Here is an 18,662-nt window from a genome sequence, read left to right as displayed (position 1 = left end):
CTTCAAGGGCCCATAAATGCTCCAGCTTCTTCTATCTCGCGTGGCATCCTCCACCCGCCGCCCTCGTCACCGCTGCCTCGGCCGGCGGTTGCCACGCCGCCACGCCATCCGCCCACCATCCGCACTCACCGTCCACCTCACCCTTCCTAACCTCGTGGCCTTCCTCGTCCCCCGCCACCGGCTGTTCGACCCTGCACGGCCGGCGACGCTCCCGCGCTGCCTCACTCCGCCAGCGGCCAACCTATCACCTCCGCTGGGCTTCCACCGCTTCCGCCACCCTCCTCCTCTAAGGCTGATTGCTGTTGGAAGCCTCGAAACCCGGAAACCCTAACCTTAACCCCGTCGACCTCGACCACCACCTCAGCCGGCGGCGCCTCCCCACCTCCCGCCCGCTCCATCGAACTAGACTCCTCAGCAGCGCAAGAGAGAAGTAAGAGGAGAGGAAGAGAGAAGGGCGATTGGACGATCTCTAGTACATAAATCTTAAATCGTTTGAAGCCAAATAACTATCCGGCTTCCGGAAGCCAGATCGGAATACCTCCCGGATCCATGTGCTTTTGGGCTGTTAGATGCTTGGCCCGTGGGCATTGACTCGTTCTGGGCTTGTCTGGCCGTGACCACACATAAGTCACCTTCTTTACAGACCATGTGTCTACCTTGGGCTGCAGCCCAGTGGCCCAGCTAATTCACTTCTTTTTCTTGCTTTCTCTGGAACATTGTTTTTTTTTTGTTTGATGCAGATATCAGATATAGCTGTGCAGGACACAGGGTAAAAGCTAAAGATCCTCATTGACCACCTCTGACTTTTATGATGTCTGGGTCAAAACCAACGTGAAGTTGCGCATCAGGCATTGACTTCCACATCCGCAATCATAAATCGTCCAAAGTTCAAGCCCTAGTGAAATTCATCAACATGTACGTGGCAAAACTCGATTACCCAACAAAAACCTCATCCGCTAGTGCTTGCATTTGTTGACTGCCCCGGCTGCTGGATCGAATCGACAGGTTGTTTCTGAACTGCAATTGCTTGAGCAGCTCTGCAAATGGATCGATCTCTTTGGGTGAAAATTTTCTGCTCCTGCAAGAGTCAGATGAGTAGTTGACAAAGTAACGTAAAGAACCAATCCCATGCACCATTGTCTTCTCCAACTAATCTCTGAATATAATGACGCACTCCAATAGGCGATCCATCGACTTACCAAGTTCTTAACGTAGGCGCACAGGGAGGAATACAAACAATGACTTCCTTTGATGAACAACTTGCATGTTGCATCGTTCCAGTAGTCTATACCTTACGGTTGTTTCTTCCAACCATCGTAGTTATTTTGAAAAAAGTTCCTCAACTTTTTCGTAATCAACCCGCAGTCATTGAAATATGTCTTGATGATTTTCCAAAAAGGTCCCCAAACTTTATTGCAATTGGTCGTCGAAGCTCCCACGGCGTGTGCCTGCACCACGTGCGGCGCAGACGGGTCGAGCAGTGACAACGACGACGGAGGGGAGTAGTTCGCGTTCGCGAGCCGTGCCGCAGTCGCCGGGGGCGTGGGCAAGCTGCGGCGGCGGCGAAGGGGGAGGGTGAGCAAGTACCATGGCGTGCGGCCGCGGCCGTGGGGCAAGTGGGTGGTGGAGATCTACGACCCGCACCGTGCCGTGCGCAAGTGGCTTGGCACCTTCGACACCGCCGAGGATGCTGCGTGTGCCTACAATATCACCGTCGTCGTGCTTCGGGGCCGTCGCGCCAAGCTCAACTTCCCTGACAACGCGGCCCCATGCCCGCACCTTCCTAGGCGTCGACCTCGACGTACCACCGCCACCACCACCTGCTGCAACCGCTGCCCGAGAGCTTGCACGAGACCTGCGGGTCGAACGCGTCCTTACCGGTGCACGTGGCTCTTGCGGCAGTGGCGGCGGCGGCGGATGGGAAGCACGGCGCGAGGTCGGTGTCGAAGGTGCAGGACATCTGGTACGGGCTGAACGAGATCATGATGATGGATGACGGCAGCTTCTGGTCGTTCATACCATGATCATCACATTCCCCTCTTGTGTTCACCTTCGTTGCTTAGTGGATAATGGTGGTCAGCTACCCTCCGCTCTGTCGTCAATCACCAGCCATCCATCGCTTTCATACGATTTTACACTGGCTTTCGGACTTTGACCACGCCTCCATACCCATACGAAATGACTAGCTAGAGTGATGTTGATCTACTGCCGCTCACCTTGGCGAGTAGCTGCTCACTTGGGCTGCACACCCTACCCGCTACCTGAACCTAAGGGGTGAAGGAGAGAGGAGGAAGGGGAAAGAAAACAAGGAGCCGAGTGTCTCCTTGCAGTCAACCAAGTAGAGCCATGTGCCAGCAAGGGCATGGCACCAGGGAGGGGGGCACAGCGGCAGTTGGCAGGCAATGCAAATAGGGGCGGAGGTCGAGACCTCACAGCCCCCTCTCAATGATATCCATCCCTTCGGATCCGGAACTAAGGCCTCCACTTCTAGCAATTGGGGGCTCAATTTTGTACTTGATTGGAACAATTTGGAGTGGATTATAGAAGGGAGGTGGATGGAAACGAGAAGAAGAGGAGAACGCACTCCTGCTCATGGCAGCCAGAGGCGCTGTGACCTAGCGCTCGAAGCGGGAATGAGGCTAGGCACGGGGAGGACGAACCCTTTCCTGGGCGACGGCGAGGACGGCAAGATGCGTAGCGCCTCGGCGACGGTGAGGATGGGGCAAGATGCGGGTGGTGCTGATGGATGAAGAGGCAGCGACTGGCTGGATGATGATGAGTACGGGGAAAATCGAATGAATGGATAGAGCGGAGGTTAAGCGATGATTTTTTTATTTCCATGTGTGGGTCCCACGTAATAAACAGATGGTATCAAACCACCCACAAATATTTCCTACCACTATAATGGGACAACGCACCAACATATTATGAAGCGAAGCCAACATATTAGGAATAAGCGAATAATAACGTGAGAGCAAGTAAGGATCCGTAGCAATGTATAGGCATTTCTGCAAGTCATTGTAAATTCATCCTTTAATCGGACTTCCATTTGCTGATGTTGCTTGTTCAACCTAGCTAGTGGAATCATTGATCAACAATGTGGCAAAACTCGATTACCCAACAAAACCTCATCGATCCACTTGTGCATATCTTTACTACTGCGCCTCTATCGATCGACCGAGGAAGGATCGACAAGCTTGTGTCGTCTGAACTGCAATTTCTTCAGCAGCTAGCAGTTGTGTGGACCTCGTACTCTTCCATGCGTGCGTGATGATGCCCGCAGTGACGCGCATTTGGTTGCAGCTACACGCTCCGTATCCAACTTAACTTAGTCTTTGACTGAATGCTGAGCTGACCTTATACTTGTTACGCAGCTGATGAGGTAACCAACCATGCACACTACAGCTTTGACCAAATGTAGATGCTCTGACGGCCTGACCTTCGCTAGCAGGTCAACTTTCCTTGGAGTGTGGCCTTTTTCCCCATCGATCGTGTTCCATTCTTTTTGTGTGTGATCCCACGTGGACACATATATCCACATGATAATTGCATGCTAATGTGGACACTGGACATGAGCATCAGATGCCGGTTCTCTGTCTGTATGCCCCATTGGTCCAAGGGCATGTGCACACGTACTGATCTTATCCGCGAAAGTAGTGCTGCTGATACAGGAGCTTAGTATGCTCCAGAGTCCCCACACGTATACAATAATGGGTCATTTGATGAGAAGCATATAGAGAGCTATTTTGGTGACTCACTGTCAGCAAAAGCATATGTAGACTGGATCAGAACGAAATTAGGTGAGGCAGAAGTATCCTTTGTTGTTGTTTGAGCTTTAAATCTTGCGGTTGTATGAGATGGTGATGATGCTCTTGTTGATCCTAGAAGGATAAGAAGGCCACCACTGCATGCTGTTGCTGCGTGTGCTTTTGGATGCATGGACGGCCGATAATGATCTGATTGGGATGACGAAATGGCTAGCCACACACTCCGCTAAAAACTGCATGCCAGTTCGATCTGGGGTGGCCTGGGTACGGTCTTGGTCGTAATAAGGTGTACAGATACTGCATGTGTATATACAACAGTTCACACGTTGACGTAGTACGTGCAGTTAGGTAGTCCAGATACATACACCATGCATGCGCATTCAGAGCTATGAGCCTATGACCTTAGATAGCTACTACTACGTGAGGCTGTTTCAGATTCAGTTGACTAACACAGATCCATCCATCCATCTCAAATGAGAATTCCTCAGGATCGGAAACTGGAAATCTTTATTTGCAACGGATACGCTGCCCATGGCTACACAGCTCACGCGTCGTCGTTCACGGAATGCATGAATCCACAGTGTCCATGCATGCATGCAGTACTCAGAGAGTTGAATATTTTTTTTCATCTCGATCTATCTGGTCGTTATACATAATTCGATATTCGTGAGGCTGAGTAAGTCGGAGGGATTGCAGCCGTGCGTACGTGCATTATAGAATGCTCACCTGCATGCAAACCACGGGTTTGGGAGGAGGCGGCACACGGTTTCATCACCTGCATGCAGTGGGGCCTCCGATGCCACGTACGTGCATCATATCGATCCATCGACATACACGGTTGAACGACATGTCGGCATGTCGAGCGAGTCCAAACGTACCAGCAAGCAGTGCAGTGGTGACACATCGCATCAGTCGTCGTCGCGTACGTGCAACAACGAAAGGAGGCAAGCAAAGACCAAACAATGCAAGGCTCTTGCTTCTTCTGCAGTTCTATCTGCGGCTGATGGATATCGATCAAGTCCCCAGAGATGTGCATATATGCTAGTTCATTGGGAATGGCCACAGCAAAAGGAAACAACAACCATACTAGAAGATGTGCAGCAGAGCTTTGGGTGGTCGCTGTAAGTGAAACGTCACCGTATTGGTTATTGTCTCGAGAACAATGCACATGGACAGGCAAATGTTTCAGGACCATGTCGATCTGGGATGTTGATATTTCGTCGGGCATATATGAAGAGATATAACTCAATTCTCACAGTAGTATATATACTAGCTAGGATTACTAAAACAATTGCCAAGAGTTTAATTTTCATGCAGGTGTCTTGTAGTGTTATAAGAATTTGATTAAAACTCTAGGTGATGGAGTCTTGTAGTGTTATAAGAATTTGATTTTATATATGAGCTTGCTCTGACTCCATCGGGCTAGCTCGAGAGTACGTCCAGTTAATGTACAAGGTTGCTGTTACTATTATACTGGAGCATCTTTTGCCGAAATTAGGCGGGAGCGAAATTGTCAACGATCCTCATGCACCATGCATATGCTTGCTGGGGTTTAGCGCAGGTGCATGGCATACCATGCATGCATGCAGTCACAGGTCCAACACTGCTTTGACATTCTCGTGCATCACATGTGTGCTCAAAGCCACTGATAGCTAGCCTCTGCCTATGCCACTGCTACATTGCATATATACTAGACATTCTCGTGCATCACATGCGTGCTCAAAGCCACTGATAGCTAGCCTCTGCATAGCCACTGCTACATTGCATATATACTATTTTAAAATAAAGAGGGAATTCCCTGTTCGATGATGAAATGACCCATTCTTTTCTTGACCTTCAAAAGTTTTTCGTTCCTTATTTGGTCACGGTTTCAACTTCCGTTTCCAAATTGACACTCCGTTCCATCCAACTACAGTTAAATTTCCTGGAAAAAGACCATTTTGCCTCTTGAAGAACGTACGCGCACCGCAACCACCCTTCTCCTTCCTCCCTCCCCTTATCTCATGGCCTAAGTAGCCCTACGGCAATGCACATCTACGGCAGGCGGCATGCGCGCGAGCGTGGGGGCGGTGCCGGCGGCGGCGCAGGGACGAGCAAGGAGGGGCCTACCGCGCGGGAGGCTCTGTCCCGAGGCCTAGCGGCAGGCGGTAGGCGGCGCCGAGGCGAACGGGGGTCGGGCCAGGCGCGGCCGGCGGGGCGCGGCAGGCAGTGGTGGCGGCACTACGGGCGCGCGGCCTGCCGCGGCGGCGTTGAGGGTGCACGGCAGGTAGCGGGGCAGGCGCTTGGCCGGCGGCGGCGCTGTGGCTGCAAGCAGCGGACGGAGGCGCTGCACAGAGACGACGACGGTGGGGGCCGACGACGCTTCGATTTTGGGGGCTCGGCTTCACTATGCCGCGACACTGCACAGGGACGACCGGCGGTGCTGCACAAGGACGAACGGTGTTGAGCCATGAGAGAGGAGAGGGCAAAATGGTCTTTTCACATGGCATCTAACAACAGCAAAATCAAACGGAGTGTCAATTTGAGAATGGAAGTTGAAACTGTGACCAAATAAGGAACGAAAAAATTTTAAGGATCAAGAAAAAAATAAATCATTTTATCAGTGTCAAATAGAAAATTCTCTCGAAAATAAACTATGCATACGTAAGGATGGATGAAGCAAAATGGTTCCAAAAGAGCAGTAGACAACGATGCTGCAGATAAAAGAGCGGTCAAGAGCGAGCTGGAGAGGACATGCACGTGGGCGTGCACGTGTCGGCACCACGGTTTTCGTGCAGGCAATTATTTTTTTTCAAACAAAAATGAAAGGTTTGTGTTGATAGGCTGATCAGTCAATCTGCCACCACTAGCTTGGTTATACACAGGGTCGATGATGCATGATGCGTCCACATGCAGATACGTCTCCGTGCTTCTCCTATTTGAGTGGATTAAACTATTTATTACGTGTGCTAAAGCTAACTAGGATGTAGATTAGATTACGGGTAGGACACACAGTGGAATCGAGATCATCATCACGTAAATAATCATCAGCACAACCCGGAGATGATAATGACCATCTGACGTCGAAGAATAAGTAGTACATAATACAATCCCAGTGGCAATAACGATATAGTCGGTGGATTATAATACACTCGCCACGTGGAATATTCTCTTATACTATTCATAGTAATTTTAGCGATAGGCACAAGGAGTTATTAAACATGGATTAATGAAGGGAATAGTTAATTGTATTACACTACCGGCTTGGTGGTTAATTGCAATTTTGTCGGCGAATACTTTTGTTCTCGGTTTATGCTACGCCAAGAAGAGTTTGGATTGTGCACTAGAAACACCATTGTTCAGATGAATATAAAATGATAGTGAAGTATGAACGTATACAAACGTTGGTGGCCGTTGCATGTTCAGAAGTAAACCATTGCAAACAGTACCGATACACTTACTTCATCCTTGCTATAATTTGGGTGGTGTGCTTAAAATATGGTACGTGCGTATCTTTTCTGTGGTCAGCATAGCTAGTAGGCCATTGGCCCCATTCTCTTAGCCGGATCTAGGAAGCCTGGACTGGGCCCTCCACATGCATGCAACCCAGGCGTGGGGGCCATGCCCAAGCTGCATGGGTTCCCTGCCTCGAAACCCGTGCAGACCCTCCTCCCAGTAATCTCGGGCGACAGACACAGACCTACGGGAGAAAGGGATTGGCTCTTTTGCACTGTTCATCCTTTGACCTTTGTCTGATCTCCCATCCCAACCGTCTCGCTGACATTGCATCGCTCTTTCTGCATGGTGTAGTGTGCATAACTGCATATACTGGATTAACACCTTTGCCTCGGTGAACGGTGACATTGTACATTGACATTTATCGTTTCTAAATAAAACCGGAACAATTTTCATGCCATTGTTACAATTTTTGCACAATCCTTTATCACCACTATCCGTGGTACATGTAGGCTTGACAAGGTAGGGACGAATACTTTGTTAGAAATTTTCCGATTTTGTTGGAGGTTTTAGACCCTACTGACAGCGACCCCAAACTGCCATACTTGCTTGCTTGCTGGTGCGGGATGTGAATACAGTTGGAAATAAAGGAACCAGAATGTTCCATGTATATCTCCATGCGAATATCCATTCTTTGTTTGCAAAGGCGAATCGATATTTTCCGATATCGGATCCATATGGATTTCAGTGCAACCAAGAAACAATATTCATGCAACAAGGGGTCAATGTAATGCCGCGCATTGAACTCTCTAGCTAGACGATCTATCACACATAGTCTAATGCAAGAGGGGCACTTGGTTGCTGCTCTCTACTCACAAGGGAGCAGAGACGAAGAAAATGATGGGGGCGTGTGTCCATGGTGTGTAAACTAGTGGTGTTTTTTCATGGGATGCGGCGAGCCGGCGGCGCGCGGGGCGACCCTTGGTGTTGCCCACGGGACATTGCAGAGATCCATGTCTACAAACCGCACAAGCCCATACGTCCATTTGCACTTGGATGGCTGCACGTATGTACATGCTTCACTTCCAACGAAACTCCACACACGTTGTAAGCTAAGCTTGCTTGCCTCCGAAGTACTATGCCATATGCTATATAAGAATCTATAGCATACTTCTTGATTTGGGGACACAATCTTGCAGAAGTTTAATGGGGTGTTTGGTTCATCTGACTTATTTTTAGCACCCGTCACATCGAATGTTTAGATACTAATTAGGAGTATTAAACGTAGACTATTTACAAAATCCATTACATAAATGGAGGCTAAACGGCGAGACGAATCTATTAAGCCTAATTAGTCCATGATTTGATAATGTGTTGCTACAGTAAACATTTGCTAATGATGGATTAATTAGGCTTAATAGATTCATCTCGCCGTTTAGCCTCCACTTATGTAATGGATTTTATAAATAGTCTACGTTTAATACTCCTAATTAGTGTATAAACATTCGATGTGACACGTGCTAAAAATAAGCAAAGGAACCAAACACCCCCTAAGATAATAGGAGCAAGATTCCAATTGAACATTCGAATGTGGTGAGCTTGTTGGCAACTTCAACATGATTAAATATGATTTTGAGACAACTTAAGAGATACTACATCAGTGACAAAGTAAGAGCACTTTTAAGGATTTTCAGACATATTAGTAGTACTTCCTCCGTGCTAAAATAAAAGGGATCCTGAGTTTATTCTAAGTCAAATGGTTTAAGTTTGATCAAGTTTATGGCAAAATTATTAGTATCTGCCACATCGAAGAAGTAGATTATGAATACATACATGCATACATGTATATATATATATATATATAACATGATAAATCTAGTTTTGCTCATTTGATATCGTAAATATTATTGTATGTTTGTGCACAAGATTATTAACATTTACGCATCAAAGAAGTTGTTCGGGGTTCTAAGCTTATATTCTAGATTTGCATCAAGTTGTATTCTACACTGGTAGCACCACAACATATATTCTAAGTTCATTCGCAAAAAAAAAAATATATATTCTAAGTTTGCATCCAAACTTGTAAGGTCGAACATCCTTGGTTATTAACTGCTTGCAAACTTGATGCGGCTTCATCATATTAGTGTTATCTTGAGCCTCCTATATTTTAGTGGTTTTAGACACATAATATAATGTAGAATCTATCATAGATATAAGATCTATGATAGAACAGATATAGAATCCAATGTAATAATTAATATCTCACATTTTATTAGTGAGTCAAATTTATCATGTTTTCAACACTGATATATTAATCGATTGCTATTTTAGAATTTTTATTTGTAAAATATGGTGCAGATTAAATACCGGATGTTAATTAGGCAAATTACATTGGAACTAATAGTGTAAAATATTGCAATTAATTGCACAAGTACGCGTATAATTTTTTCAACAACCCACTATTAATTAAAGTGGCACGATTTTATAAGGGCCTTAAAGTTGTATAAAATCAAGTCTCTAAGTTAGGATCATATGGGGTCCATTTAATATTGGGTCGCAAAAATATAGTCCAACCGATCGAGATTATATATTGACAACCACTATTAGAAGCGCTTTTGGTCCACATATATATCAAGCAGTTTACTCAAACAAGTCCTATTAACTTGAAATAGTTTTTTTTCCCCATTTTCTCCCTTGGGCTTCCGGCCTTGTAATTCTCCTTTTTATATATAAAAAAAGGTAGGGGGCTCCCCTGCCGGTTCCGTAAAAAAACGAGTCCTATTAATATAATACGTAGTCTGAACAAAGAATTTGAATACCACATATTTTTTAACGAACGGGCACGAGATTGTGCCTATTTCATTGGTAGAGAAGAGATGAATACCATAGTGCATTCTTTAAAAGGTAGTAGGCGTTACGACTCTTTCTAAAGATGCAATACCTTGGACTCACATCCCTGGAGCGCACTATTGCGAGGCAGCGATCCAGCATGCAGTGGCTCCATGAGGGAGATGTGAACACTAAGTTCTTCCACTTGCACGCAAACCAACGGTGGAGGGAGGAAGAATCACATCGCGTCACTACAGGTCGATGGAGTCACACTGCTAAATGAGAAGGACAAGGTAGCAGCAGCGTTTAACTACTATGAGGCAATCCTGAGCACTTGTCACGACAGAACAACGGCACTTGACTTTAGAGCACTAGGCCTACCGCTGCTTGATCTTTCGACGTTGGGTTGCCCTTTCACTGAGGATGATGACCTCCCTCTAGACAAGGCTTCGGACCCGGACGGATTCACATCTCGGTTTTATAGGTCGGCGTGGTCGATCATTAAGGGCAACATACTTAGGGTATTTGAAGCCCTGTCGTTGATGGACTATAGAAGTTTCCATCACCTTAATGAGGCGCTGCTTACTCTCCTTCCTAAAATTGAGGAACCTATTGAGTTGGGGGACTACTGTCTGATTAGTCTCATCCACAGCTTCGGGAAAATCTTTTCAAAGGCTCTTACAAACCGTCTCGCCCTCATCTACACAGCCTAATTTCACCTAACTAGAGTGCTTTCATCAAAGGTCACCAGATCCAAGACAATTTTCGCTACGTCTTGAGCACTGCGAAAGCATTAGCGGCCAAGAGGATACTGCGGATCATGTTCAAGATTGATCTCGCCAAAGCTTTTGACTTGGTGAATTGGGTTTTCCTTCTTGAGCTGCTATCTGCGATCGGCTGCCCAAGAACTTGGACTAATTGGATTTTGACTCTGCTTTCCACAGCTAGCATGAAGGTGCTACTTAATGGTGTTCCAGGTAGGCGAATCTATCACGATCACGGGCTTAGGCAAGGGGATCCGCTTTCCCCTATGTTGTTTGTTCTTGTCATGGAATGTTTCAGCGCCATGATTAAGTTAGTAGAAAATAGGGGCCTGCTTTAGGCCCTTAGACTGACCACGATTAAGCAAAGAACTTCTCTTTACACGGATGATGTGGTCATTTTTCTCTCACCGGTCGCACATGATCTCGTACTAATAAGAGAGTTTCTGTCCTTGTTCCATGGAGCTTCTAGCCTAGCAGCTAATTACACTAAAAGCAAGGTCTTCTTGCTTGGAGGACCACATTCGAGTCATCATTGACATGTTGAGCTGCCAGGTCTCGGCTTTTCATTGCACATATTTGGGGGTGCCCCTATCCACCCATAGGCTACCTAAATCGGCTATGCAGCCGTTGGTCGACAAGGTCGCTAAGCGCCTCCCAAATTGGAAGGGGGAGGATGCTCAATAGAAGTGGTCATTTAATCCTAGTTAAGTCAACCCTATGCGCAATTCCTGTCCACATCTCTATGGCAACGAAGGTCGCACCATGGGCTATCCAAGCTATCAAAAAGCTCATCAGAGGGTTTCTCTGGTGCGGCACGGAAGTAGTTGCAGGGGGTAAGTGCGTTGTTGCTTCGGTAAATGTCTGCTGCCCTAAAGAATTGGGAGTATTGGGGATCCCAAACCTCCAACTTATGAGCTTTACCTTACGGATGCGCTGGCTTTGGCTAGCAAGGATGGATGGAGACAAAACCTAGTCGGGCTACAAGTTCAGAGAGGAGGGGTCGGCCAAGGCATTCTTCGATACCTCGGTAACTATAAAGGTCGGTGATGGTAGAAGATCTCTCTTTTGGATGGTTCGGTGGATCAACGGCTGTTCTATCAAAACTTTGGCTCCCGACCTTTGGCATGTTGTTCTAGCCCGTATCAGAAACACTCGTACCTGATCAACGGTGGGTCCGCGACATCTCACGTGCGCGGACAGTGCAGGTCGTGGTCCAGTATCTCCAGGTTTGGGACTTAATGTGCCTTCAGCATTTGAGTTTGGACCCGGATAGGTTCGTTTGGAAATGGTCACCTTCCAGCGATTTCTCTTCGGCTACAGCATACCGCGCCCTCTTTCTTGGTCGCTCTCAATTGTATGGTGCAGATCGCTTGTGGAAGGTGCAGGCACCAGGGAAATGTCGTTTCTTTGGTTGGCTAGTATTGAATGGTCACTGGTGGAGTTCTAACCGCCTACGCCGGCATGGTTTGCGTGATAGGGACGAGTGTGCGCTTTGCGCTCAAGAGGTCGAGACGATGGACCATTTGCTCACTGGATGCGTACATAGCCGTGAGACTTGGTTTTGAATTTTACGATACCTTGGTCTACAATGGCTGACACATCATGTCGAGCTTCCTTTCTTCGATTGGTGGATGCAAGTAAGGAAAAGGGTAGCTAAGGTGCAACGGAAAGGTTTTGACTCTCTTATTTGGTTGGTCGCTTTGGAATGAACGGAATCATTGAGTTCATGAGAGGACAGCGCTTCAACCGGTGGCTTTGGCACCTTTGGTACTGGAGGAGGCACGACGTTGGGGTCGCGCGAGCTTCGTTGGGCTTCGCTCTCCGTTGCGGCTCAGGATATAGTTTTGGTTGTTTTCTCTTCTCTTCTTCTTTGTTTTTGTCTGTCGAGGGCCTGTAAGTTAGCTGGTGTATCTTTTTTCGGTTTTATTTTGACCCTCTTGGCTAATATGTAAATGCACAATTAATTCTTTTCATTTTAATGAAATACGTGCCAGGCACATCTTTAAAAAAAATCTTGTTTTCAACAAAAAAAAACTTATATTGAGATTTGAACCATTGTGGATAAGGCACGCACCAACCGCTCCACCACCACCACACCAAAAGGTTTTTTTTCTCGGGACAAAAAAAACCTGCTGGTATATTGGAGCTCGATCAAAGTCATAAAAGGCATTGCAATAGGAGCCCGCGTGGGAGTATCTTCTTTAGTGTGGTTAATGGAATAACACCGCGAAAACACTGTAGCAAAGCATCAAGTTTTGGGCAATTGACCCGATCTGTGGCTGGTAATCCAGCCATGTATACGCGGTGACACGGACCAATCGGAGAGCTGTGAGTGGCCCACCTCAGCTCACCTTTACACTGGGAATCGCACGCACTTGTCGGTAAAGCTACCTAGCTAGGAGATGATGCCGTTTTCGGTTCTCCCTCCGGCCACACGCCGGCCGGCCATTTGACTCGCGACGACGACGACGCATCTTTCGCCGCCAAGTCATAGGAGTCCTCATTTTCGTCGTGTCAAGTCCTTATTTTCTTTGCAAAAAAAAAAAGAGAGGCAACGTCGTCATTAGTTACGTAATCGGCCGGTAGTAGTTGATTAGCGTGGGTGTTACACGTGATTTGGCGCGTCATTAACATTAGCCTTGCACTGTAATTGGTCAGTAGAGACTTTGCAGCAGCGCGACTCTCTCGCATGTAAACACGCAACACCGTTCGTCAAAAGGACAGTAGGATATGCAGATGCTTATCCTACCGGGGATCTCTCTATTGGTGCTAGTTGATCCTGCGCTTCCCATGCGTGTTCGTTAAGAAATCCTCCGTTTCAATTTGCACGTTTGGCATGCTGGACCAGTGATCACCGAGCAGGTGAGGGCCGTTTCGAACGCGGGAACCTGGGATTTATCTGCGTTACAAATTAGGACCGATTTATTAAAATGTCACAACTTTAGTTATTTATAAGGAATTTTTTGCCAAGCTCCACCACTGCCCCTGTTAAGGGAGTGTAGCTACACTAGTTAGGGTTGGGTGCGTAAGTATATATGATTGTCTATCCTAATCGCATAATTAGGTTGTCCGCGTGATCCCGTCGTCTATTTCTTTCTTCATTAGAAACATCTAGTTAAGATTGGCCTAGTCTTTTGCTCTTCTTAAACCTTAGGGTCTATTTGTTTCAGCTGAGTGGCGATTCTCTGAAAATCTAGCTACTTTGAAAAGCTGATGTCTACAGAATCTGCTGGTAGGAGAAGCAGAGTGTTTGGCAACCTGATTTTTTTGTTAGGGACAGGAAGCTCGACGGCAGGGTGGTGCCAGGAGGCCGGCGACACTGACTGATGGGCGGCACAGGAGGTGGAGGGGCTGGCGGTAGGGGCCCGCCATCACCAGCGGTACGCGCTGGCGCTTTGCCACGCTGCCACTGGCGGCACGCGCAGGTGCTTCCTCTACACCGGCTCCTCCGACGGCTACGTCAAGGCACACCACCTCGCCGGCGCCATGGTCGGGAGGGGCCGGCGGCGGCACGCTGACCGGCCGGGAGGGGCTGGCAGCGGGGCGCGGAGGGGCCCGTGGCGGCGCACTGACCGGCCGGGAGGGGCTGGCAGCGGGGCGCGGAGGGGCCGGCGGCGGCCCGCGAACCGGCCAGGAGGGGCCGGTGGCGGGGAGCGGAGGGGCTGGCGGTGGGGCACAGAGGCACTCCAGCCCGATTCTCACCTCACGTTATACTTCTACTCGGGAGAAAATCTGTGGAATCGAACAAGAATCGTGGCGTTTGGGAGGGTTTGTTTCACTAGAATCCGCCTAAAATCGGAAACAAACAGGCCCTCAGCTAAATCCCTCACTCTGCCCCTACATTCTCTCTTCCTATGCAATGCAGCTGGTGACCATTTGGTCAGTAGTACAGCATGTGTATATATCTTTATCTATACTTAGTTGATGGCCCTAGGAAAACGGTGCCCTTCTCTTTCAGGTTGATCCTTGTAGCACTTTGTTTAAGACGACTTTGACGCTATTAGAAAGAAAGCAGCAGTGGCTTTTAAGGTACCTCCTCTGCCCTTGACAGAGCATCCCACTAAACTTAACACTGGTCTTGTCGTCAGTTCACACAGTGATGGTGTTTCCGACAAAGCTGGTCGACACAAGTCAAACTCGACGAAAGGAAATCTCATGCAAATTTTGTTTAGGTAACAATCAGTGGGCATCTGTAAATACAGAAAAATACGTACGCACGTATCTGTACAAAGATATATATATATATATATATATATATATATATATATATATATATATATATATACCGTTACATATATATACACGTGAAAATAAATTAAAGAAATACTTGGAGTTATATGCACATAAAAACTTTTATTTCTGTACAGAAAATTCTACAATTTTTTTTTGTAATTCCTATACATCTACTCTGACTCAAAATCATACAAGTACTGTACACGTATACTGCCGGCGTACGTCTGCCCCAAAAATCAGTACCACACGGCCCTCTACTGTTCTAAAAATGAAAGAAATAAATCACTGTGGTAAGCAGCTGTAAATAATTCAGTTGCCACGTCACTAGCTACTGTACTCTGTATGTACGTTAGGTGGTCGTGAGTTCGTGATCGACGAGGCAGCAGCAGCGCCGCCGCTAGGCCTGCCGCTGCAGGTCCTCGCCGGAGATGAAGGTGCCGTGCAGCCCGTACGGGACGCGGCCCGGCAGCTTGACGGCGGCCTCCTCCCGCATGTCGCGGGCGTTGACGACGAGCATCTCCGACGCGCCGCGGGCCTCGTCGTGGACGTAGCAAAGCACGTAGCCGTCGTCCTCCTCCGCGCCGGCGCCGGCGCCCGGGCGCGGCACGAAGCAGGGCTCGCCGCCGTACCGGCCCTCGCCGTAGATGAACTTCTCGGCGGTGCCGGTCTCCAGGTCCACCTTGGCGAACCCCGACACCTTGGGCCACGGCTCGGCGATGGCGAGATAGACGTACCGGGTCTTGCGGCCCAGCAGCTGCCGGTTCACCATCCCGGCCTCGAGGTTCACCTGGTCGTCGGCGGCCAGCACGGCGCGCCGCCGCGATGTGCCGGTGGTGGGGTCGAGGCAAATCTCCGACAGCACGCTCTGGAAGGCCTCCCCCTCGCCGGACTCGTTGAAGACGGCGTCGGCCGGGGTCATGCAGGACCCGATCACGACGATCTCGCCGGTAGCGTCGTCCTCCCACGCGTTCCAGAGGTGGAAGCAGAAGCAGTCGGGGACCTCCACCCACCGGAGCTCCGACGCGTCGGCGGCGCGCTTCGGGAGCACCCCGAACCGCGAGGTCTTGGTCTTGTCGTACACGACGGGGGAGCCTCCGAGAACCATCTCCTGGAGCTTGAAGACGATCTGCTGGTCGGGGATGATGGCGTAGTTCTCGGTGACGGCGAAGTCGTGCATCATGGTGGGCGCGTCGACGGGGATCTCGACGTCGGGGGACTTGCGGCCGTCAGCGGTGAAGTAGAAGTACTTGAGGTACGGCTTGGAGACGACATTGTAGCTGAGCGCGAAGAGCTCGCCGGTGGCCGGGTCGAGCTTGGGGTGCGCGATCATGGCGCCTTCGAGCTGGCCGCCGAAGTCGTAGCGACCGACGGTCTCGAGGTCGCCGTCGGCGGTGACGCGGACGTGGTACGGGAGGTCGTCCTCGGACATGGCGAGGAGGCGGTTGTTATGGAACACGAGGCCGGCGTTGGCGACCCCGATCCCCTGGGACGCGTCGAGGACGCCGCAGAGGGAGCGGGCGCCGAAGAGGAGGAGGCGGGCGACGCCGGAGTGGCCGTGGAGCTCGCCGATGGCCTTTGGAAACACCGCGCGGCCGATGGCGCGCTCCTGCCGGAGCCGCGCCGTCTCCGTGAACCGGCACGCGTAGGACTCGGCGCGCCCGGCGCGGAGGCGCACGGCGTGGAGCATCCCGTCGCCGTCGAAGAGGTGGTGCCCCGCGCGGGGCTCGTGGAGCGGGTTCGCGCCGTTGCGGACGTAGACCCCGTCGAGGCAGGGCGGGACGCGGCCGGAGACGGGGAGCGGGCGCGGCGCCGCCTCGCCGCGGCGGCGGGGCGGGCGCTCCCCGACGGGCGCGTAGTTGCCGGCGATCTGGACGGCGGGGTCGGCGGTGCGGGGGAGCGGGTGCGCGCGCTCGAGGAGGCCCGCGACGAGGCCGTCCTCGACGGCGTCCAGCGCCGCCGCCGCGAGCCGCTGGAACGGGTTCCACTTGGGGCCGGCCGGGGTGGCGGCGCGCATTGGCCGCACGGGGGCCGCGGTGCGGGCGGCCTTGCCGGTCCCGGTGCTCGGTTTGAGCTGCGACGGCTTCTTGGGCTTCGCCGGCGCGGTGGCCGGAGCCGCCGCCGGGGGAGCGGTGACGGACGACGCCATTTGTGATTGGAAGAAGTCAAGAAACTAATGAGTCAGGGGCTGAGAGTTGGGGTCGGACGACGACGGAGCCAGCTGATCGAGCGGTGAGCCGGTGGGGCGGTGGGAATGAGAGAGCTTAGGGAGACCTCGAGTGAGGGGTTGGGGTTGGGTTTCCGGTGTGGCGGATGCGGGGCGGGATTTATAAGAGGCGACGGGGGGAGGGGGGTGGCAGCGTGGCGCGGTCAAAGGCGAGGAGGAGGCCGACGACGTGGCGGGAGGGGCGGGAGGGGACGCGCCGCACTGCGGCGAGTTGGGGTAGGTGTTCTAGAGAGATGGATGGTTCGGTCGAGATGCTTGCGGCTGTCCACGCGTGTCAGCACGCGCAGTGCCGCCGCCGCACACAGGTTTTCTTCTCCATGCTCGCATGTCCCCGTGCGTCGCCAACTCGCCATGGCGTGTTTTCCGTTGGAAATTGGTTGCGACAACTGTGGTTTCATTCCTAGTTCTTGTTATGGATCGAGAAATCTAAGTAGCCCCTCGCAGTTTCCATTAAAATGTTAGGCCTTGTGTAGTTACTTTAGTTCATGGACTAAACTTTAGTCCCAGTTTTGTTTGGTTTCATGGACTAAAATGTTGAACAAAGACCCTTTTACTCTTCTTCCCAACCTCCTGGTACCCCTACACCTACTCCTCCTGGCGCCAAGCACTCCTCCTCTTGGCGCCAAATTTTCTGGCCGCTCCTCCATGGCGGCCTCGTCGGAGTCCCCAACGGGGCTACAAGATGCAGTCGTCAAAGATGTGCTTCCTCCATCTCCTTCCTCCAACCCTGCGCCTCTTACCACCACTGTCGTGATGCAGTCGCCGAAGATGTGCAGCCCTTCCTCCATCTCCTTCTCCTCCGTCTCCAGGCCCAACCCGAACCCCACAAACCTCGCGCCCCTCACCACTACCATCATCACCGTCCTCCGCGTCCGTCACCTCGGCCCGCACCAGATCCGCAGCACCGAGGCCCTCCCCGCCGCTGCCGCGGCCTCCGAGGCGGAGGTCGCCTCGTCCGTGCAGGAGCATGCCAAGGACATCCTCATGCAGAAGAGCTGCCTAGATCCACGGCGACGGGAGCGGACCAGTCGGAGACACCACGGCGGAGGTCCTCCGGCTCGCCGGCGCCGTCAAGGTCGGGGGCAGCGGCGGCAGGTGGGAGGGTGGTGGGGGCGGCGACGGCGGGGGCTGACGGGAGGGTGGCGGGGCCGAGAAGGAGGGCGGCAGGCAGCGACGGCGGCAGATGAGAGGGCGGCGAGCAGCGACGGCGGTGGGCGGGAGGGAGGTCAGGTGGGAGGGAGGGCAATAAATGAGGGGCAGGGGTGTCCCCAACACCTTTTAGTCCACTTTAGTCCAGTTTTATGGACTAGAGGACTAAAGGCTTTAGTCCAAACTTTAGTTCACCTATTTGGGTGTTTAGGGACTAAAAGTGTAAATTTTAGTCCAAACTTTAATCCACGGTGGAACACC

General features: G+C 50.7%; 1 protein-coding gene and 1 pseudogene across 1 annotated transcript; one reads left to right on the top strand and one right to left on the bottom strand.

The window, feature by feature from the left end:
• Nucleotides 1–16: 16 nt before the first annotated feature.
• On the top strand, nt 17–2,236 carry LOC140221788 (uncharacterized; annotated as a pseudogene).
• A 12,892-nt stretch (nt 2,237–15,128) lies between these two features.
• Nucleotides 15,129–17,317, bottom strand: LOC117845465 (9-cis-epoxycarotenoid dioxygenase NCED4, chloroplastic). Its single transcript, XM_034726513.2, has one exon. The coding sequence runs from the start codon at nt 17,172–17,174 to the stop codon at nt 15,426–15,428; it is 1,749 nt and encodes a 582-aa protein (XP_034582404.1). The 5' UTR covers nt 17,175–17,317; the 3' UTR covers nt 15,129–15,425.
• Between the last annotated feature and the right edge of the window lie 1,345 nt (nt 17,318–18,662).

This window comes from Setaria viridis, chromosome 2 (assembly GCF_005286985.2).
Source record: "Setaria viridis chromosome 2, Setaria_viridis_v4.0, whole genome shotgun sequence".
Classification (NCBI taxonomy): Eukaryota; Viridiplantae; Streptophyta; class Magnoliopsida; order Poales; family Poaceae; genus Setaria; species Setaria viridis.
Note: the sequence above shows the minus strand (reverse complement) of the source record. Positions and strands in the feature narration are given on the sequence as shown.